This window comes from Passer montanus, unplaced genomic scaffold (genome assembly GCF_014805655.1).
Source record: "Passer montanus isolate IOZ18808 unplaced genomic scaffold, ASM1480565v1 scaffold57, whole genome shotgun sequence".
Classification (NCBI taxonomy): domain Eukaryota; kingdom Metazoa; phylum Chordata; class Aves; order Passeriformes; family Passeridae; genus Passer; species Passer montanus.
Genome location: NW_024370705.1, coordinates 233,863 through 255,944, shown reverse-complemented (window position 1 = coordinate 255,944; position 22,082 = coordinate 233,863). Strand labels below are relative to the sequence as shown.

The 22,082-nt window shown below is 48.4% G+C and overlaps 1 protein-coding gene across 3 annotated transcripts in view; it reads right to left on the bottom strand.

The window, feature by feature from the left end:
• The window catches only part of AIFM3 (apoptosis inducing factor mitochondria associated 3), a 55,650-nt gene that overhangs the window by 7,374 nt on the left and 26,194 nt on the right, over positions 1-22,082 (bottom strand). For all 3 annotated transcript variants that reach the window (XM_039726103.1, XM_039726101.1, XM_039726100.1), the window contains 15 exons: positions 17,867-17,976; positions 16,398-16,507; positions 15,303-15,347; positions 14,085-14,181; positions 11,886-11,998; positions 9,006-9,092; positions 8,322-8,413; positions 6,476-6,606; positions 5,292-5,407; positions 4,890-4,961; positions 4,538-4,601; positions 3,538-3,614; positions 2,585-2,702; positions 1,577-1,675; positions 929-1,004 (listed from right to left, as the gene is read on the bottom strand). In XM_039726103.1, coding sequence (XP_039582037.1) covers positions 929-1,004; positions 1,577-1,675; positions 2,585-2,702; positions 3,538-3,614; positions 4,538-4,601; positions 4,890-4,961; positions 5,292-5,407; positions 6,476-6,606; positions 8,322-8,413; positions 9,006-9,092; positions 11,886-11,998; positions 14,085-14,181; positions 15,303-15,347; positions 16,398-16,507; positions 17,867-17,976 — 1,407 coding nt within the window. The remainder of the gene's footprint in view (positions 1-928; positions 1,005-1,576; positions 1,676-2,584; positions 2,703-3,537; positions 3,615-4,537; positions 4,602-4,889; positions 4,962-5,291; positions 5,408-6,475; positions 6,607-8,321; positions 8,414-9,005; positions 9,093-11,885; positions 11,999-14,084; positions 14,182-15,302; positions 15,348-16,397; positions 16,508-17,866; positions 17,977-22,082) is intronic.

Sequence of the window (22,082 nt, the reverse complement as noted above, 5' to 3'; positions counted from 1 at the left end):
ACCGCCAGGCTCCATTCTGAGCGACATGGGCAAGTGGGCCACCCTCAGGGAGGGAGAAGGCATGGGGTACATTGGAGATGGGACAGAGGGACAGTGAGATGATGTCTGCAGAGCTGGAGCTGGCTCCTGTCCTGAACTCCCTCCTGATCCCTGCCTGGATGCTGCTACCAAGTGATTTGACAGCTGAGCTGGGCAGCCCTTTGCTTCCCTGGTTTCCCTCTCCCTATCATTAATATCAGAAAGCACTTGGAGAAATCCCTCTGGTTCCAGCATGAGGATGTTCTGTGGCCACCGGTTTCAGACTGGGATGGACAAAGGAAACAGAAGAATAAACAGCAGCAAATATTTTTGGGATAAATTCATGGTGCACTGACTTTCCAGTCTAAACAGCCAGCATGGCTCCAGAACAGCTGAGGCAACACATCCCAGCTGCCAACACATCTCAAAAATGCATTCCCAGGAAGGGTCCCAACCTGGGGGAGAGCTGGGTTTCACTATAGATGGAAAAAAGCTCCCGTGTTCCTTCAAACCTTCACAGCTTGTGATAGGCAGAAGAGGTTTTTGAGCTCAATTTGTCAAACCAAAAGCAGAAACAGTGATGCTTGAGCACTCTGTCCAGCACTGGTCACAAATCATTAACATGGTGATTAGATGGGAAGGCAGTATTTGATAGGAATTGGCAGTAGAAGCCATCATCTGCTCACAGCAATCATGAGGGCAAAGAGCAGAGACACCGGGTCCAAAGACCAGTTTAACTTGTACAATCAGAACATCATTTCTCCAGGGCCTTGTATATGTGTTCCACAAACTCATTGTGCATAGATGAACAAAACTGACTGACAGAAGCTCTGGCAGAATTATTTTCCAGCCTAGCAGAGTAATCTCAGATGAATGCCTGTGTAGGAATATGGACAAGAGAAACACTTACTTGGTATAGAATGCCACAAACTTCAGTTCATCTAAATCTCCCTGAATGACAACATCATCGAATCCTTCCCCATGGCCTGGAAGGCAAAGAAGAAGTGAAATCAGCAGCAATTCCTCCAGATCCAGCTCTAAGATAGGATGTTTCATGCCAGCACTACAAGGAGAATGTCCTGCAGTAACCAAGAGAACAGCACCAGGAGATGCAGGTACCAAAACCCACAGAATCACAGGAGAGTTTTGGGTTGCAAGAAGCCTTGAAAAACACCTTGTTCCCACTCTCTACCATGGGCAGGAACACCTTCCACTATCCCAGGTTGCTCCAAGCTCTGTCCAACCTGACCTTAAACACTTGCACAGATGAGGCAGCCACAGCTTCTCTGGGCAACCTGTGCCAGGCACTCATGACCCTCACAGGGAAGAATTACTTCCCAATATCTAATTTAAGTGAATCCTCCATCCTGTTAAGGATGTGCACTTCATGGCAGATGGGTTTCAGAGGAGACACTGAACCCCCTCGGGAGCCAGGCAGGGAAGCAGCCCTGTGGCAGAGGTCGGTGGGGAGGGTTCACATGAAGGAGGTGACCCTGGCTTCTCTCTCCCAAGACACCTCCACCAGCACAAACTCTCAGCAGCCCAGGGAGCCCCTTACCTGCATATCGGATGCTCTTCCCGAACATAGCTGTCCACAGGTATGGGACAGTGCTGATCTCCGTGCCGTGGGCCAGCATGTTCAGAGCGGCGATGCGGCCTGCAAGAGAGCACAGGGATGGGGGAACTGCCACTCCAGGGCAAGCTCCGTGCTCTGCACTCAGGTCACAGCATCAACACCAGCAGTCACAGAGTATGGGGATACCAAGAACTGCTGCTGAGAAAACCCACACAGCAACCAAGACAAAGCAGGAAGCACAAAAGGATGGTCTCCGACTCCTTCCTATGGTGCATCTCCTACTTGTCACCTCCACTGCCATGAGCCATGTACCCATGAGACTCTTTCCCCCCAACTTGTGCAATAGTGACAGGCTTGAGAGTGTGCTGAGCTCCTACCCAGATGGGATGGGATGGACAAACCCTTGGAGGGCATGGAGACTGTTGAGGTACAGTCCCTGCTGCAGAAGCATATCTGGACATGGGAGAGGTGTCCAAAGGCTGAGTTTGGAGCTGTGGTTCCAAAACCTCTCACCCAGCACACAGGAAACCTCCCTGTGTGACTGTGGCCATGAGGGCAGCCATCACACCAGGGGTTCCAGGCTGATGAGAGGTGAGAAGGGAGCTCTGCTGAACACTCCCAGGCCAGCCTGGCAGTGTGGGAAGCCCAGCTGGAACCTGAGCCCAGGCTTGGAACCTGAGCTTAGGATGTGAGCTCCTAAGTGTCCTAGGGCAAGAAGTAGAGCAGGCTCCTGCAGCAGTGCCAGGGAGCAAAGGGAACATGGGAAAGCCTGTCCCTGGGCCCCTCTGTGCTGGTGATGAGGCACTGTTAGGCAACGCTTGGCAAGAATGCTGACAGCTGAAGGCACAACAGGCAGCATAAGATACACATGCTTCAAAACGTTCCATACAACCACGCAGTCTCTCTGTTGACCGTTGTCTCATTCTTGCCCTGGAGGGTTTGGAAATTTCCTGAGAATCTGGTAAAGGCTCTTTTCTGCAAAGTACCTACCATGCATGTGGGCCATCTGCCAGTGGGGGACATTCACCTTCTTGTTATTCCTCAAGGCCAATGGAAATGTGACAGCATCTCCAGCAGCAAAGACGCCTGGAATGTTGGTCTGCATCATCTGCAGGGGGGAAGAGGTGGGCATTAGTGGGGTTTGCACCCTAAATGAACAGAAACTCCACAACTGGAGTGGTCCACAGCTGCCACGGTCCCTCAGAACACAGGGAAAACCTCTGCTTGGCTGTGGGACCCCCAGGGGAGATTTCATTCAGCCTTCTTCACTTCCAAATGAGAACACACATGCATGGACCTTCAGAATCCCTCAGCCAGTGGGTTATCCAGTAAAAAGACACATGAACTGGTTGTCCTGGAGCCTCTCTCAGAAGTCTGGGGTTTGTTGGTGTTGGCTGACAGAGCCCAGCTTATTGCAGGGATGAGCACTGCATGGCACTGAGCCCCAGCCTCCTGACATGCTCCTTTGCCCAAGGCTCCAACACCACTCCCCCCATCACAGTCACTGGTGGTGGGGAGAAAGGATGAGATCCTTTAGGATCCTTGAAAAGATGGATCTATCTCAATTTTTTCCCCTCTAAGTATCCATACCACTCCAGAACAGCTCAGAGCCAGACCCAAGCCAGAGCATCCAGGTCTGGGGTTTGCACACCCCGACTAGCAGAGGGGGTTCCCAGGCACTCCTGGTGATGCTTCCAGAATTTCACCATCTCACAGAATATCCTGAGATGAAAGGCAACCACAAGGGTCATCGAGTTCAATTCCGGGCCCTGCACAGGCCAACCCAAAGAATTAAAAAATTCCAATTCTGTCAATCTTGGCAGATAAAATGCCATGAAAAGCCCCTGTGGCAGCAGTTTGGAGCCCCAGGGAAGCTCATAGATCAGAAGAGCTGGCCCAGCTCCTCGTGCTCTCCCTCCTACAGGGGCTGCCCCTGGGCTCACCTTGTTGACCACGATGAAGCCCTTGGAGTCAATGTTGATGCCACTCTGCTTGAGGAAGCCTGTCGCTGGGACTGCACCTGGGGGGAAGCCAAAGGCTGCTACTGCAGTGTCCAGTGTTCCACAGCCCTGGGGGCTGATCCTGAGGCCTTTCCTCCTGCCAGGACATGGGGGCTGCCCCCAGGGACAGGCAGCAGCTGCTCTGGGAGTGTGGAGCAGGGCCAGGTACCCTACAGAGCCCCCACTGCATCAGCCTCTGGTCCCTCAGGATCTCTGTCCTGCCCAAGCCATCACTGTAACCTGCCCACTGCTCTTTTCTAGTGCTTAGAGATAATTTTCAATTTAATTCTTTTTTACGGATATTTTGAAAAAATTATATTTAAAAGGGAACCTTTGAGCTTCCAGCCAGGGCTCTTCATCCTCCCCCCAGCCTGTGCATTTCCTTCACCTTCCTTTTCCTTTTTAATTTTTTTTTAGCCTTTTCACAATTCAGAGTAGTCAATAAAAACAACAAAACCAGAATTAAATTAATTCTGTGATTCCTTCAGTCCACAGCGTTTTGAAGAGGAAAGGAAAGGGAATTCCCCCCACCCAAGTGTAAAGGAGAAATATATAATATTCTATGGGATATTTCCTTTTATTTTATAGTATGAGATATATTTTTGATTGCTGTCAGCAGCAATTAAAAAGAAAAAAAAGACATTAAAAATTCATTTTGGGGAAGATTTAATAAAAAGCTAGAGAGGATGAAACTGCTTTAAATGTTTTTTTTTTTCTGGAAAAAAAAAGTATTACTTCTGAAATATATTTTCAGTTGCATTTTGGGTGGGAGCTCTAGAAATGCCTTTTTTAGATATGCAGACTCATGTGTGGTAGTCCAGCAGGGCTGGCAGACCACTGCCAGTACCCCTGGCCACCCAGCCCCAGTGACCTCCTGCTGTCACGTCCCCTCCAACTTCTTCTCTGCCTTCCCTCCATGGCTCTGCCCCCACACAACCCTTACCAACACCCACGACACAGACGTCAGCACGCAGGACCTTCCCGCTCTTCAGCACAACCTCCTTCAGCTGCAGGAGACATCACAGTTATTTTAGGGACAAAGCCCCTCTGTAGCAGGAGGAAGCCAAGCTGGCAGCTCACCTCGTTTGTGAAATGCAAATTGACCATAATTCCTTAGAAAAGCAGCGGGAGGTGAGTGGGAGCAATGAAGTCACCCCACACGCCACACTGGCATACATTTGAACATGAATTTAGGGGATAGGAAAGAGGGGAGAGAAAACCCCACTAGGGAAGGGAATAGCAGCTCTGGGGGATGCCACAGCAGCTCCCCCAGGGAGCCCCTGCCCACCACTCACCTTTCCCTCCTGCTCCCGCAGCTCTGACACCTCGGTCTGCATGTAGAACTTCACCCTGTTGTTCTCAAACATCTGGACAGGAGACAAGGGACAGAGCAGGGGGCATCAGGACCCTGAACCACCCTGATCCTGATGTCCTGCTGCCCCCTACACTGCCTTGCCCACCCTGCAGGCTTGTCTCAACCTGCACTGCTAAGGGGGTCAGCATCCCCACATCCCCAACACAGCTCTGGAAGGTGCTCCATAGCACATGGACCATGACAGGGAAAATACAGCCCATTCTCACTGACTGCTGCAATCACAGCTTTGTCAATAAATGTGAAGTAAATTAATTAGTGCAATAAGTGAAACAAGCAAAACCTGCTCTGTTACCAACCCCCACTAGATGGAAAGCAAGGTCACCTTCATGACAGCACGGCCAACCCTCTCCCCAAAGAACTTCTTGAAGGGGACATGCTCCAGCTCCACCAGGGACACCGAGTGGGCCCTCTCCGCGAGGTAGGCGGCCACCTCCATCCCTGGGGAAGAGAAGCAGGTCCAAGCAGCCACGTTAACCCACCCAGCACTGCCCTGTGTCCCTGGCTGCAGATGAGGAGCAGCCTCATCCACTGGGTGAGGCTGGAGCTGCACTCCTGGGAGAACTGGGGAGGCACCAGACCTGATCACACCAGGGGTCACACTGATTCAGGTTCTTAGATGTAGGTTTTAAAGACCAAAGGGAGGAACTAGCCAGGAAATCCCAAAGTGCCCTGGGAAAAACATGGAACAAGGGACCTCAGCCATGGGAAACCTTCCTCCTACAGCTGGAACAACCTCAGCTGTGCTCTGAAAACTGCTCTTGGGAGTAGCTGCTTTCTCCCATCCGAATGGTAGAATTTTGGTGCTGGGAATTGCACGGGAACCTCCACCAAGACATCTTCTGTCTGTGGGGGTTTTTTGGAAATGAATATTTTTGATGACCTGCAGTTTGCAATTGGCCCCCCCACATCACACGCTTTTCTGTAGATCATATTGATTCAACCATTAAAACAGATTTATCTTTTATAAAAGAAGAAAAACAAATCATTAATATCTTACAATTAATTCCCTGACTAATAACCATTTATATTAAAGGCTTGCAGGACCCACTCTTATTTTGTTAGGACCCACAATAATTTTGTTGGAACCATATCAAGCAAAAAGAAGAGCCATCAAAGAAACAAGATTTTTCCTGTGCATTTTAAAAATTCACCACACTACTAAAATGTAAAAGAGAAAAAGCCCACAGGCTCCCACCCACCAACAAGGCTCTCCTGACTGAAGCCAACTCTAGACACACCAGATTTGGACCCACATGAGCACTACTACTTGTCCTGCCATGTGCTTTTCAGACTGGGACAGCAATATCTATGCCCATGCCAGCCCAGCCTTTTAAAAAATCAATTGCTGTGGCATGGAAATGTCCTTGCACACACCTGGGGCTGGAGGTTGGACTACCCCAGGTCCAATTTCATGGGGGTGTTACCTGTAACTGGGCAAAGGACTTTACCCATCTGCAGGCAGAGGTGGAGAGCTGGGACAGGGACACAGGCCAGGCAAGCACTCACCCAGGAAGGATGCTCCCACGATCACCACATTCTTGCTTGTGGCCAGCTTCACCACACGATTAGCATCTTCAGGTGTCCGGATGTTGAAAACATTTTCCATCTCCTTGCCTTTGCAGCTGAGAGTTTTGGGCCTGAAAAACACTGAGGGTGATACAGCTGCTTTTCTCAACTCTGTGTGGTTCAGTGCCCAGTCAGGACTGCAGACATTCCTTCCAGGGCTCCAAGAACATTCCCAATTTTCCTTTTTTTACCTTTCTCTGGGCTGGAGACATAACATGGAAAAACCCAGATGCTGGTGGCCAGTAGTGGAGCAGGGGATGCTGAGCAGCCACCCCAGACCCCACAGTGGACTGGTGTACCCACAGGTCCAGGGGAGCTTCTTGCTGGGGCAGTGCAGCCAGCACAGGACAGGCATTGCTTTACAAGCCTATGCTTAATTATTGGCACATCACAAATTTTTTAGAAGCTTAATGGGACACAGGAAACTCACTCTGACCTCCATCAGTACTTTGGAGCCAGATATTGAAAGTTTGATAAGGCTCTGCAGATGTAGGCTACACTCTCCATTCCCAAGGGCACACTGCTGATGCTGTAGCAGCTTAACTGTGCCCTCCCCAGGCACTTACTGTAGCCCATATATTTTTAAATATCTGGCCCCTGCAAACCTGACTCACATCTGGAAACAGGACAAAAATAATTTAGGTACCCTAAAAAACCCAGTGTACCTGGAGCTTGTGCATGAGGATTTTGAAATTATTGCCAAAGGTTTAATCCTCTTTTGATGTAATTGGGTGGCTGGTGCATATGGCATTTTGGCTGTGATTCTGTACATCCTAGCACCAGCTATTCACACCTTGTGGCACTGGATATGACACTTTGGTTTCCAGCATGAGTCCCTGTTTTGGCTGATCTACAGCATTCCTTCCCCAGATGATAAATTATGCAGGGGCTGCATTTCTCCTGCTTCATTTTATGGCTTGATGTAAGGAACACAAGGAAGGAGAGCCAGGATGCCTCATTTTCAGCTTAAACTGCTGATTTTGACAAACCTCCAATCGAAAACAAACTGATCCACTACTTCAGGGGCACAAGTGACAACAGCAATCTGGAGTGATGCTCGGCATCCCAACACATCAATACCACCTTTCCCTATGGCTGGACCAAGTTCAGTCCTGAAAATTCCTATTCTGGGGCCAAAGCTCCTAAAGGGTCTGTTAGAATGGGGCAACAGCAATACCTAATTAAGGCTGCAACTGCAAAGTGTTAAGCCTTAATTGCTGAAAAAGATCTTAAAGGTTGGCAGAAAATGAAATATGGACATTCAGAGGGATGAATTATCTGGTTGTCAGGGTTGAGTGTTATCAAGGGTGAAAAGAAGATAAATGTGGCAAAAATGCCTGCTAAAAGAATTAGGATACTTCCACTTTGCAGCTTTTTTTAAAGAAAATATGTTCAAGGTGCTGGTACCACCCCTGGAAGTGTCCAAGGCCAGGTTAGATGGGCCTTGGGGCAACTTGGTCTAGTGGAAAGTGTTCCCTGTCCACAGCAGGGGTGGGTCTGGATGAATTTTAAAATCCCTTCCAACACAAACCATCCTGTGATTCTGTGATTCTATAATACATGATGTAGATATATATGAAATAGATTGATGATGATGTGTAGATGTAGATGTAGATACATACAGACATTTCCAATATCTTTTGTGTTCTTGACTTTTTCATACTCAAACAAATTCAGTGTTTAAATTCACCTGCCACATTTCATCTCTTATCCCCAGGCATTAGCTCCTCACATTCTCAAATAAAACAGTTTCTCTTGATCTTTAACATGTTTGTCCAAAGCTTACGTGTTTCCCGTTGCTATCAGCAGCTTGTTGTATTCCATCTTAAACCCATCCTTGAACACAGCTATCTTGCTCTTGACATCCACAGCCGCCACCTAAAATCATTCCTAAATAACGTTAAGGGAAGAAATCCCAGATTTTCACCGAGGTCCCAGCCCAATCAGCTTGTCTGGTTTTAGTCCTCCATGACAGTTTTAGTTAGTTAGTTGGTTGCTTTTAGTTAGTCTGTTAGTTTTAGTCCCCCATGTCCACAGCTTGGCCAACACACACCTTAAATATTCCGAGCTGCCTTTTCACAAATCCTTGAAGGTGTCCCAATATAAATAAAATAATGGGGAGAAATATTTAAGCCATCATTGTCTGCACTGTTTGAAGGCTGGTTATCTTTATCAAATGGCACCTGGCTCCCCAGATCCACATGAGGAATGGCAGGTAACACATGATGGTCACCACAGATAGCCACACCATGGTCACACCCAGCATGCCCTTCCTACCACAGGAGCATTGTGTTTGAACACAGGAGCTGTGTTGTGAACAAGCACAGACAACCTACACTCTGGGACGAAAAGAGGGGGGCTGGAGGAGACCCAGTATTCATACAGTGGCATCCAGTAAGCCAAGAACAGAGACAGCCACATTCCCTAAACAGAGCCTTTGCATACCAGGCACACACAGGACTCTCCTTACCTGCATTTCAGTCAGGACTTCGATGTCATAGGTGCAGAAGAACTCCTTGGGGCGCAGGGTGATCTGCTCAGGGTGGGAATCCATTGACTGCAAAAAAAGCCATTTTTTGGTCAGCTGCTGTGGATTGAACAGGTGAGTAGAGAAACTGCTGCTACCAGCACAAGTCAGCACTTGCTGCATGGGTCAAGGGAATGGTTCTACAGGCCTAGAATAAAGCCTGTTGAAGTAGGAGTTGTCACAAGAGGCTGGTCTGGGCTCTGGTGCCTTCTCTGCCAGTTTGGTGTGGGGCTGGTGCTGAGCAGCTCAGGCAAGATGACAGCAAGTGCTTCAGAGTGTCAGCAAAGCAGACATAACTGCAGCCCCTCCCAGCACACACAGGTTCACAGGAGCAAGAGAAAAGCCTCATTTTACAATACAGGTGGTGAGGCCCTGGAACAGGTTGCCCAGGGAAGCTGTGGCTGCCACATCCCTGAAAGTGCTGGACTAGAGCAAAACCTGGTCTAGAAAAAGGACAAAAAACCACAGCAGGGGCGTGGCAAAGGATGACATTTAGAAGTCCCTTCCAACTCGAACCATTCTATGATTATTTGGAAAACAGGGCAAATGGAAGCTAGAAGAGCAGTAAGAACAAGCAGCATTAACACACAAGGATACACAAGGAGCCCATAGCTGCACATCTTCAGCTGCAAGATAAAGTTCATGCTTTTCCCAGCCTTCCCCGGTCACTGGGGTGAGATGTAAATTTTCTTTATACACAGGGTTGAGCCCTAGCACATCTGTCCTCCTGACTCTGTGGACACAAGCCCAGACTCAGGCTGAGAACAAGCTGAGCATCAAGTGAGCTGTTGGGTGTGCAGGCTGCTCCCTACTGATGCACCCCTCCCTGCCTGCAGCGTAGCAGGAACAGGCACAGATGCCACGGTCAAGCCCTGCTATAGATCACACAGTGCCCAGCAGCAGCATCTACTCATGCCACACAGGGATGGTGTATGGGCTTGACCCAGGAGTGACAGGGGATGCAGGAATCAAGGGCTTTCCTATTTGCCCATGGAGATGGATGTGCAAGATCCTTCTCCCTGGAGGTGGCCTGGTCAGGGGCGGGAACAAGCCCAACGAGAACAAGCCGTTACTCTGACTTCAGACAATGCTCTGCTCAGGAGAGACTGGTGTCACAGGACTCCAGGCAGGGGCAGGGTCATACAGGTTTTACTGCAAATTCTTTGAATACTCCACATGTACAGAGAGAAATACCTGACTCCTCTGTGACAGTGTGCAGGAAGGGCAAAGCACAACAGTGCACAACCACCATGGCTTTTGCTGCTGTTTAGTGCTCTGGGGACAGTAACAGAGATGTGGCAACGCACAGGTCATGGTCCAAAGGAGACAAAGGAAAACAGCTTGGCAGGACCTCAGGGCAGACTGATAACAGGCATTCAGCAGGGCAGAGGAAGGACACTGCTGCAGTTTCAGGGAGCAAGAGCTCTGCTGCTTACAGAGTTAGCAGTGGCACTCCCTCTCCAGTGGCTTGTACAGGTGTAGTCCCACACACAATAGGACTAAGAGAAATTCCATTTTTCCTACCCTCTTCCCAAAAATTCTGCCTTCTTTTCCATGGGCTTTGTGCACCTTCCAAAAGCAACTACAGCCAGAGGTGTTCAGTGGAAGATTTAACAAAACATGTACAACATCTCTGGCATGTGAATTGTTCTTACTACTTAACAGCGAGATGAAGAGCCAGTCTAAGACTCATACATGAGGATAAGTGTTTGGAAGAGTTGTCTGCCTGGGAGAGGGACACTCAGATTCTCTGAGCTCCTCAGCACAACCCCTGTGATGCTTGGATGCAAGTACCAAGCAGCTGCTCTTCACCCCAGGCAGGACTTGCAGAAGCACAGGAATGACCTGAATGCTCCCAAAAAGCCATGTGCATGTTTGCCTGTCTTTGAAAATCCCTTTTTTGGGTGCTGGAAGAAGAGTTAGATGCTATGATTGTAGTACTCCCCATGGGTAAGCATACCTGATATAAGGATGAGTTCACCTTATGTTATCTTCAGGCTCCAAGGTCAAATGCTGCTGTTCAACTTGAGCTGCTGTCTGACATCAAAGAAGGCTCAGGAATCAGCAGCAAAAAAATCAGATTAAAGATCATCCTGTGTCTATAAACTGGAATGCAAAATGGGATGTGTGCCAGAAAAAGCAACCGTTGCACTTCCATCAAGTTATCAAGCTGTGATGACAGCTGAGAATCACCATAATTACAGCACAGAGCATCCCTGGGCAGCAATAAACAGACACTAATAAAAACTCTGGTAGACAACACCATTTTTCCACATGCTCCATTTCACTGCCTTAAATATTTTTGATCCAGAAACACTTTAAGAAGTGTACATCCATCCAAGTACAAGCTGGCTAAGACAGCTACCATTACATCTGTGGAAGAATCATCATATGAGTCATGGAATGGTTTAGGTTGCAAGGGACTAAAGGCTCATCTCATTTCAATTTGCAGGGATACCTTCCACTAGACCAGGCTGCTCCAAGCCCTATTGTCCAACATGGCCTTGGACACTGCCAGGGATCCAGAGGCAGCCACAGCTGCTCTGGGCACCCTGTGCCAGGGCCTCACCACCCACACAAGGAAGAATACCTTCGTTTTTCTGCTGGAGTAATTTTAATTTAGTTTGAACAACTCCTTTTTTGTGTTTCATATTTCAGTCACAAAGAGGGAAGAAAATTCAAGGGAAACAGAGACAGGACAACTAATGAAACACAACCTTGCTGCTGCAATGAATAATAGTGGGGAAATGCCGTAAAGCACATTTTAAAACTGGGGAGCAAATTTTAAAACTAGGGAACTGTGGCGTACCCAGTGATACAAACCTTACTGAGCTTTGGTCTGTCATAGGGCAAGTGTCTGTCCATGGTGCACATCACAATCCGGTCAGAGAAACCCTCCTGGCGCAAGGTCTCTGCACAGACCAGCCCAGCTGCCCCTAAGGGAGAAGGAGACCAGTGACAGCTGTGTGTATGTGGCCCTGGGAGGTCTGTGCTCTTTACTGCTAAACCCACTGGGGCTGACTCCAAGACCACCACCTCCACCAGCCCTGGCTTCACCTCACAGCCTCTCCTAACTCAAACAGCTCACATGGGAAGCCAGTTGGAGCAGATGCATGAGGCAGCAGAAGGGATGCTCTGTCTATGGACCATGACATTAATCCTCTTGACTGTCCCTAAACTGTCACAAGCACACAAAGAGCACACCTGAGGAGTGTTGCTAAAGCCTACAAACTCTGACAAACTCCAGGGCATAAGCAGCCACTTAGAACCTTGGACCCCTCTAGTCAGAGAAGGGTCTGCACACCCTGCTCCTGGTGAATTTATGGCCAAGCACAGAGAGTATGAAGTCCTCTCTTCTCCATGGCCAAGGTTTAGTTTGTGTGATTCACTGCAGAGCATTTTCCATGCTATTTCTTTAAGGGTTTTTTTTTTTTGTTCACTTATTTCAATCACAGAAAAAAACTTGTTAAATCAAACAAAAAGCTGCCTTGGGACATGCTGTCCCACTCCAGCCAGGCAGCATGGCTGGCACGTCCCTTTTTCCCTGACTGAACTGGTGAGACTGGAGAGCTCAGGTGAGAAGTCTGGAGTCTCTTCTCAGCCAAGGAAGCCTCACTCCATGATAAGTGTTTTTAGGGCCACAAATTCTGTAACACCACCGAGAGAAGATGGACCTGGACCATGTAGTTTGGTCCATCAACGAGACACTCCCACTGATGGAGGTGGGGGACAGTGGAAGAAGAGACAGGCTGGTGGACATCCTGTGCATGCTGCCAGGAGCATCCTGAGCCAGAGCTGATGCTGTGCTGATGTCAGGATGACCCTCACATGAGCAAGGGACTGCAGTCAATTGCTTTTAGCTCTGCTGGGCATGGTTGGATCTCAGTCCCTGACACAGGGCTGCATGGGCAGTCTTTCCAACACTTCTTCCCCCCAAATCCAGCTTTGAAATCTCCTTTGGTGTCCACCAGAATAGACTCTCGTCTTTAACAGACCTGTAAATTTATCTAGCAGTGGCTAATGTTGTCTGTGGAGTGACCTTGCTGAGGATTGTGATAACTGTCCAGACCTGCCACACACCAGGACATTCCAGCTGACCTCAGGGAGCAGTATGTCCCACCCTGGCATTCAGTCAACAATCAGCAAGGGCACAAGGAAGGGAAAAATGTTGCCCAGCAGCATGGAAAAAACCAGTCAAGCTGGTTTTCCCCTCTTCTCAGACTGCGAGATGCACCTAAGATGATCCCAATTTGATGATCCAATATCCAGCTTGGATCTGGTCCCCTTGAGACTCAAGAACAACCCATGTGCCAGGAGCAGATATTTCCTCCCAGCCCCAGGAAAAGAAGCTCCTGTCCTCCTCCCACCCTCCATTTCACCCCAACATGGCCCAGCCCTGGCATCTAACCCATTCCAGAAACTTGGTAGATACACTTCACCCCATCAGGCTTTCTACAAAAACGGCAGCACACAAATAGAGCTGGGACAAGAGGAGGGGAGGGAAGGGAAGGGAAGGGAAGGGAAGGGAAAATTTGGCAGCTTTGTTGTTTTTGGCAGGGATCTGACATTTGCTGGCAAGGTGGAAGAACTTTTATCTTCACAGAAGCATCTTGAGGTGAGGACTTTGGAGCTGCAATGGGATGAGATGGTGATGTGCAAGGTCCAAGATAAAAAAGTGTATCAACACCACAGGGTCCTGAAAAGGCTTTACACTCATCATCATCATCCACACATTTCATCTGTGAAAATCAGGGGTTGCTGATGTAACAGCAGGAAGAGGATTTGGGGTTCACTTCAAAGCATGGCAACAGGGAACTGTAAAGCTCCACAGACTGGACCACAGGGCACCTTTGGATCATTAGCATGTAGTACAAAAAAGTTCAGGATGACTTTCTGGTGTGACCCTTTGCACAAGGAGGAATGCAGGAGGGGTGACAGAAGCTGCAGGGTACACAGACACCCCCTCCCTGCATCCCTGCCTGGGAGGGGACACACAGTGACCCCAGCATGTGCCACCCTTACCTGCACCAATGATCAGCACATTGGTGCTGCTCAGGTTGTAGTTGCTCAAGGAGATGCACTTTGCCATCATCTTTGTCCTCCTCTGTGTCTGAAGAGCCTGTGTCACCACCAAAAAAAAGAAGAAAAGCAGTTATCTTTACTCAGCATTACCCTGGGCAGCCAGGCAGGGATGGGGACAACTGTAGCAGTGTCATAAAGCAGCTTGGATAGGAAGGGAACATCCACACCCCTGTACTGAACAAGGACTCCAAACCCCTGCTCATCCAAATACCATCTCAATGTCCAGTGCACTGCCCCTTAAAAGGTACAAAAGAAAAACAAATCCATCATCTTCTGCCAAGCCATGCAACTACTCAGAGCTGGGGTAGTGGTGGGGCAATAGAAAAAGCAGGTGTGTCCTTGTGCAATTCTGCACCAAAAGTGAGACAAAAATGAAGAAACTCTGTCAGGAATTTTATCCTGAACCTGAGCAGAGCTTGTACACCTGATATCCAAAGTTGATGGACTTGTCCAATCCACCAGACCACAGGCATGGACCTGTGCCAGTGTAGCCCTGCTGCCCTGTTCCCAGGCATGAGAGGACAAAATCTGTTCCTGGTAGAGCAAATAGATTCAGTTTTCCCTCATCACATCCCCAAATCAGCTGAAGTGCTGCCATTCAGGTGACATCTCTGGATATAACCCAAGTGCTCTAAGGGCCCACTGGGGCTCTGAGCCACTGGATTTGCACATGTGTACATACAACCATGCATCAAAAGAAGGGTTTTCATGGAAAGAGAGATGGCAGTGGCCTTAATGGGCTTCATTCTCCATTCCATCAGGGCAGGAGAGCCTTTCTACCACTCCAGCAGTAGCTGAGGTGTGGGCTCAGCAGGGAGCACAAGTGGCCTCTGTCATCACCATGCCAAAAGGCCTCTTCCCATGGGCCTGCAAAATTAAGAGCTTAAGGAAACATAGGACAAGTGCAGGACAAACACCTATAAGATCTGAAAGCATGGACAGCCCAGGCCAGGCGTCCAGCAGCTGCAGGGAGGTTGGGTGGAAGGGGGACCCAACACCTCTGCCCTGCTCCACTTGTGCCTCCATATAAACTGGATACTCAAACATCACTCTGCCCAGTTCAGAGGATCAAAGAGAAGCATTTCCCCCCACCCCCATGCACATACAGGAAAAAATTAAAGCAGTGGCCTTGATTTTTGGATGTCAGTGGCCGCTCACCTGCTTGCTTGCTCGGATGTACACCTTCTCCTTCTCAATCTTCACCTGAGGGTGACAGAACAGTGCTGGTTTGCAGAGCAGCAAGGGCTCCCTCTGGGCAACAGCTAAGGAGCAAGGGATGATGGCACCAGGTCACCTGCAGCAGCAGCTCAGGCCATGGCAGAGCTCATCCCAGCTCGAGGCTGTGGGATCTCCTGCCTTGGATCAACCCTACACCGACGCTCGGTGTGCAACCTGACTTCTACCCAAATCTTACATATGGTTTCTCATTCCCACCCCACTCCTACTGCAGAGACCTCCCGGACTGGGCACTCCCATGTTCCCAGGAGGTGTCTGGTGCCTGTGGGTGGGTGCAAGGGAGCTGCAGGGGGGAAGGAGCTGGATGAGGAGCTGCCCTCCACTGGTGACACCAGCACAACCTTGGAAAGTATTTGCTCCATGCCATACAGTCCGTTACTTATGCCAAATAAAAGAGTCATTTTGCGGGTGACACGGAACTGAATGGTATGGTTGATGCTCTAGAGGGAAGGGATCCATGCAGAGGAATGTGGCCAGGCTGGAGAAGTGACCACATGGGATTCTTATAAGGTTTCAATAAGGGCAAATGCAAGCTGCTGCACCTAGATGTGAGCAATTTGCCTTATCTGTCTAGGCTGGGGGATGCAGGAGTCGAGAGCAGCCCTGAGGCAGACTGGGATTGTTCACATGGAGAAGAGAAGGCTCCAGGGAGAGCTCAGAGCCCCTTCCAGGGCCTTAAGGGGCTCCAAGAGAGAAGGAGAAGGACTTTGGACAAGGGCCTGCAGTGACAGCACAAGGGGGAATGGCTTCCCACTGCCAGAGGGCAGGGATGGACGGGATATTGGGAAGGAATGGTTCCCTGGGAGGGTGGGGAAGCCCTGACACAGGGTGCCCAGAGCAGCTGTGGCTACTCCATCCCTGGAAGTGTTCCAGGCCAGGTTGTAGTTGTTGCTTGGAGCAACCTGTGATAGTGGAAGGTGTCCAAGGAGGTGGAATGAGGTGGGCCTTAATGTCCCTTCCAACCTAGACCATCCCATGATTCTGTGGTTTCCTCTGCTGCAAGGACAAAGATCTCACCTGGAACCTGGGTAAACTATCCAAGCCGGGAAAGTCCTCAATGTCACCCGTGCCAATATTGAAGCAAGCTCCATGCCAGGGACAGCGGACTCTTCCTTTGGACAAAACCCCTGCAGGGAACATGGCAGAGCAGGGTTGGTGCTGCCCTGCAGCTGCCTCCCATCCTGTGAGATGGCACCTCTCCTACAGGACACGTGACAGCTGATGTGGGCCTGGATGGGCAACAGTGGAGTTTTCTCAACATTGCGCACTGGGCATGTTTGGGACCAGCTGGGATCCTATACAAGCAATTCCTTCTAAAATGCCCTGGATGGCAGGGTCCTCCAGTACCTCTGGGCACAGTTCCAAAGCTGTTTGCTCTAGGATATAACTTCACTCTCCAGCCAGGATGGGGCTGCCATCCCCAGAGTCTCATGGTCATTCTTAAAAGCCCCACTATTACCCAGAACAAGTGGTGCCTCAAGCACAGCATCATTGATTTAGAGTACATGGGTTGCAGAGCAGACCCTGGCACAGCAAGACACCTGCACACACCTGGGAGGCACAGGCCTGCCCAAAGCCACGTGTTCATTTCTCTAGGTGATGGCTCAGAGGCTGCTACACTGGACTTCAGCTTTCCCTGCTACAATGCCAGGGCAGAGCAAAGACCACCATGTGGCCATGGAGTGGTCTTGAGCTTGTGTCCCTGCTTGCTGAGACACAAGCAAGATCTCATCACCACCATGGGTGGGGCACAGGGGCAGCCTCCCTGCACCTACAGCTGCAGCAAAGTCCCCAGAGAGACCCCTGAGTGACAGCCAGTCTGAGGAATGCACCACAGGTCTCTGAAAGGGCGGTGAGTTCTCACCTCCAGGGCAGTGTGGGGCTCCTCTGCCCTGCTCAGCAAGAGGCTCATCCCAGGGTGGGGGTGCTGAGAGCATGGCTGCTACACCCAGCAAGGCTTACGGGCCAGAAGACATTCAGAAGGATGCTCCCCTGTCTTTCCCAGGATCCCACGTCCAGCAAAGTGCCATCCCAACCCCAGTTTTGGTGATGCACGTCAGTACACAGACTGCTGCCAGTGCTTAGGCTCAGGGCAAAGACCTGCTTGAAGCCTGTGCTGAAAAAGTACCATGATGCATATTTTTAGGTGCCAAGATGAGAAACCACTCCACCTCATCTCACTTCAGTCAATAACATGAGCAATGTTCCTTTTGCTACTGAAAGGATCCCATCAGCTTAAAGAGTGTCCTCTTTCCCCTCAATGAGAAGAAGCCCCAGCCCTGTGATCAGCAGTGGCAGCTGCAAACCAGAGCTGGCAAAGTTCTCTGGTGAGTTTTGTGCCACTCCAGCTTGCTCCCATGCCTTCCCCAGCCAGAAGATGCTGAGTGTGCAGGGCAGCACTGCTGCATGCCGGGCAGCACAGTCAGGGGGCTGTCCTTTGTCCTGTGATGCCCTTGGTTGCTCTCCAGGACAGGATGCAGACTGACCTTTGACCAGTGGAGCCCCATAGTGGGGACACTTGTGTCCCACGGCGTGGAACTCCCCACTCTCCTTGATGAGCAGAGCCTTCCCGCAGCCCAGGTCCACTTCCCGCATCCTGGAGAGGAGGAATATGGAAACAGATGGCACAGCACCCACCTCACAGCAGATGCCACCACTCCACCCTACAATCCAGCCCTAGTCCCACCAGGCTCCCCTCCTCCTTCAACCTGCTCATTACTGGCTTCAGGTGACTACAGATGTGGGTCATTCCTTGTCACCAAACAGCTTTGGAGGTGGCTCTGCTGTCCCAGACTGGGGCACCTCCAAACTGGGCCATTCAGTGGCAGCATCTAATTTATCCCATTGTGCATCATTGTGCCAAGAGGCAGCTCAAAGCACCTCCTCAGCTGCTGGGGGAGCTGGTAGTGGGAGCAAGAAAGCAAACTGGTTTTACTGTGACATCAGCTCCCCTCCTGGCTCCAGCAGCTCAGCAGGCCCCTGCCAGATTTGTGTTAGTTTTTCAAACCAAACACAACATCTCCCAGAGCTGAAAACCAGGAGAGGTGACTCTGAACCTGGGGGTCTACCTCCCACACCTCAGGGGTTTTTGCTCTGGTCCTGGCCATGTCCCAGGGTCACTTTTCCTGATAAATCCCTCAGGACAGCAGACACCTGTGTGTGACCTTCTTGATGTTTTCCTCAGCTGCTTTTGCAGAGTGGAGCTCACACAGTGACCTCCCACCAGCACCAGGTTCCTGGTCCCAGCTCTGCTGGGTTCAGCTCTGCTCTGCAGAGGAGCCAGCAAACCTTCAAGCCATTCCTGTGGAGGGGGTCAGGTTCTCTTTGAAATCTCCCAGTTGCTCACAGAATAAGGAGAAATGGTCTTAAATGAAAAGAGGATCAGTTTAGATTAATATAAAAAATAAGTTTTTATAATGTGAGTAGCAGGATGCTCTGCCTGGAATAGGGTAAGACAACTCGAACAACACTCAGTTTTGCAAAGCTGTCAGTGGTGAACTGAGAGGGAGTGTCACACTGCTTTTGGTCTTTAATTATGCTAAATCCAGTCTGACTCATTGACCCCAAAGTCAAACATTCTGATAGCAAGAGGAAGATGGGGCAGATATGGTGAATTATCCTTACCTAAAAATGCTAAGCTGGAACAGCTGGCCTGCAGATATCTGACTGACAATCACTTTTTACTCTAAAAGTCCTGCTCCTTACAAATAACAGGTTCTTCTAACATATTCCTTCTTGGAGTGTGTGTGGAGATTCCTCCCTGGGGTGGGGACACCCTTCAAGATCACTCCTCAAGAGTGAGCAAAGGAGATTTGCCCATGCTTGTTGGTCTGAGTGAGTGACATCAGTCTCTATTTCATAATCATGGTGTGTTCCAGCTTTAATAGAATTACTTTAATACACTCTGTTCTACTCTACCCTATTATTAGTTTTAGCTTTTATCTTGTATAGTACATGATTCTCATGATTCTGATTAAGACATTTTTGTCTAATCTTTATCATAATAGATAATTTATTTTTATACAAATATATATTTGCCATCCCTATCCCTGCAGGACAAAGTTGTACAAAGGTTCAATCACACCTTTGTAATTCCTTAGACTTAAACCATTGTCAATGAGGGATCCAGCCACACCAAGGCTTCTCCTGGAGAAGGACTTTAGAAAGGCAGGGGGTCCTTTCTGCACCTCCTGACTCAACAACAGCCTCTCTCACAAACTTTGTCTGAAACTCCCACTCCACCCGTGACAAATTGACATAGTCAGCAGGATGGCAAATAATTTTGAGAAAGAGACAAAAGGCTTAACAGAATATTTACGGCAGCACAGGACACACATTGACACTGATAATCTTTGGTCAGTGAGCAATTGGTATGAGAGGGAAAGGATACAAGAGAATTAAATAAAAAGAGGTATCACTGGAAGATAAAAAAGGAGGAGGTATCATGTGCCATGTAGTGAGATTATGCTAAAGGCTGCATGGCAATGGAGAGAACAAATCATAAAAGAAACTAATAATCTGAGAGAGGAAATAAAAGACAGAAAATATGTACAACTGTCTTTACAGTTATCAAAATGACCAATTAAAGAAACAGCTAAAAGAATTCAAAGAAAAGACAAAAGTCTTGGAAGAAAAATTAGAACTGATATTATAAAAAGCCCCCAATGCTGAAAAAATGTGGAAATTAATAGTATCACCTGAGGATTGGGATGGTGATTTTTGGGAAAGCCCTGATGAAAATTCTGATGAGGGAGAATGGAACTCTGATGAAACAACTGAATGTTCACCTCCTAGAGAGGAAGAGGTTCCAGATTTTAAAATGCAACACATAATTAAGACCAAAGTGTCCAAACAACCCCAAGGAGGTCAGAGGAGGAACACAGAGAGAACTTATGGCCTGGGACTCCCTGCAACTAGCAAATCTACAGGAAAAATATGGAAGAAAATTATGGGAGTCAGAAACCGAGTATTTTTCAAGAGGGAATTTCTGGGGAAGCTAGAATATTGCTGAATGGAACTCAAGCTAAGGGACACTGGGAGCCAGAAATCTTATTAAATCTTGCACCTGAGCTTGCCAATCAACCCTATTCAATGACCAGCAAGGCTGCATATTGGGCAGGGGGAATAAATGTTATGGGAAGAGGAGACCCAGCTTCCATACCCATATGGTCACCTAATGAAATCTCTGCTGTTACAAAGGCAGCTTTGATGTGAACGCAGAAACACCCCAATCTCCACAGAGATTAATCTAATTAAGACTTCTATCGAGAGCTGCCCCTGTAATGATAAAAATTTATTTAGTGGGGTGATGACATGAAATTAGAAGAGATATAATGCCTAATGAAGGCGATTATCCCCACACGGGCAAAATTCTTGCATGTCTTGGGAACCAGACAAGGAAAATGGGCTAGGAAAGTCATCCTGGAGAGCAAACTCAGGCTATTGAGAGGAGCCTAAAAACTTAAATACAGATACCTCCAGAATGCTGGGTGAGGACTTTTAAACATACCCTACTTGAGAGAAACAAAAGATCAAAACTCTGCTTATTTCTGGGAAGAGCAAAAGGAGATGTGGATGACAGCAGTGACCTCAAGAGTCCCTTGTGATGCCCTCGGGGACAGTCCAATGCAGGACAGCAGACTTAATCAAAGAGGTGAAGGATGGGGAGAACACAAGTAATGGAAAGCCTCCACAAGAAAACCTCCCCAGTTCTTTTGAGTTAACAGAAACACAAAAGGAAAAAAATACTGAGCTCTAGGTGAACTTTGGGCCTTCTCACCCAGCTCACTATGACTTATCAATGGTCTGATAAGGATGGGCCCCATATCTACTTACCAGTAGGACCTAGAAAGCAACATTTGAATTTTAATTACTACAGGAGCCCAAATATCTCTGATCACCCCTACAGATGCTGAAAAATAAATTTAAGTTTTAAATAAAGAGAGTCCATCTAGCAGGATTCAAAGGACAAAGTATTATATATTTCACTGTCAAAGTCTGTTTATGGCTAGCTGGGGAAAAATGAATGACCTCACACACATTTGCAATCACAAATCATTAAGAAAACATTTTAAGATATGGTGCCCTCAAAAGAAGTTTGGCAATTGCAAAACAGGAATGTTTGGTCATCCCAACCAAAAAACTGCATATAATAAATTTTCTGAAAAAAATAGAAAATCTATTAAAAAATTAGAACAAAGGGGTATTATATTTAGGACACATACCTCCTAAAATCCTCCTGTTTGGCCAGTGAGGAAACCAGACATGAGGTGGCATTTAATGATTGATTATTGGTGGCTGAATGCCAACACAGAAAGACTTATCCCAAACACTGCCAGTCTCAGTGCCACCCTGCAAGCAGCTACACACAAATGGATGGCAGTTCTAGATGTAAAATACATGTTCTTCATGGTTCCATTTCTGGATACTGGAGAAATCACATTCCTGGATTTTCTATAGAAAAAGACCATTGTATGCATTAATGAGCAAAAGCCAGACTTAGGGGTGGCTTGATAGTCAGAAAAGGCTTTACAAACGCTAATAGAAGAGTTAAAAATATATTCATCACTTGGGCCAGTTCATTCCAATGATCCTGTAAGAGCTGAATGGGGTTTTGCTGAACATGGGGCTTACTGTAACATGTTCCAGAAAGGCCCACACAGACCTAAACAACCATTAGGGCTCAGTTCTGCAGCATTAAAA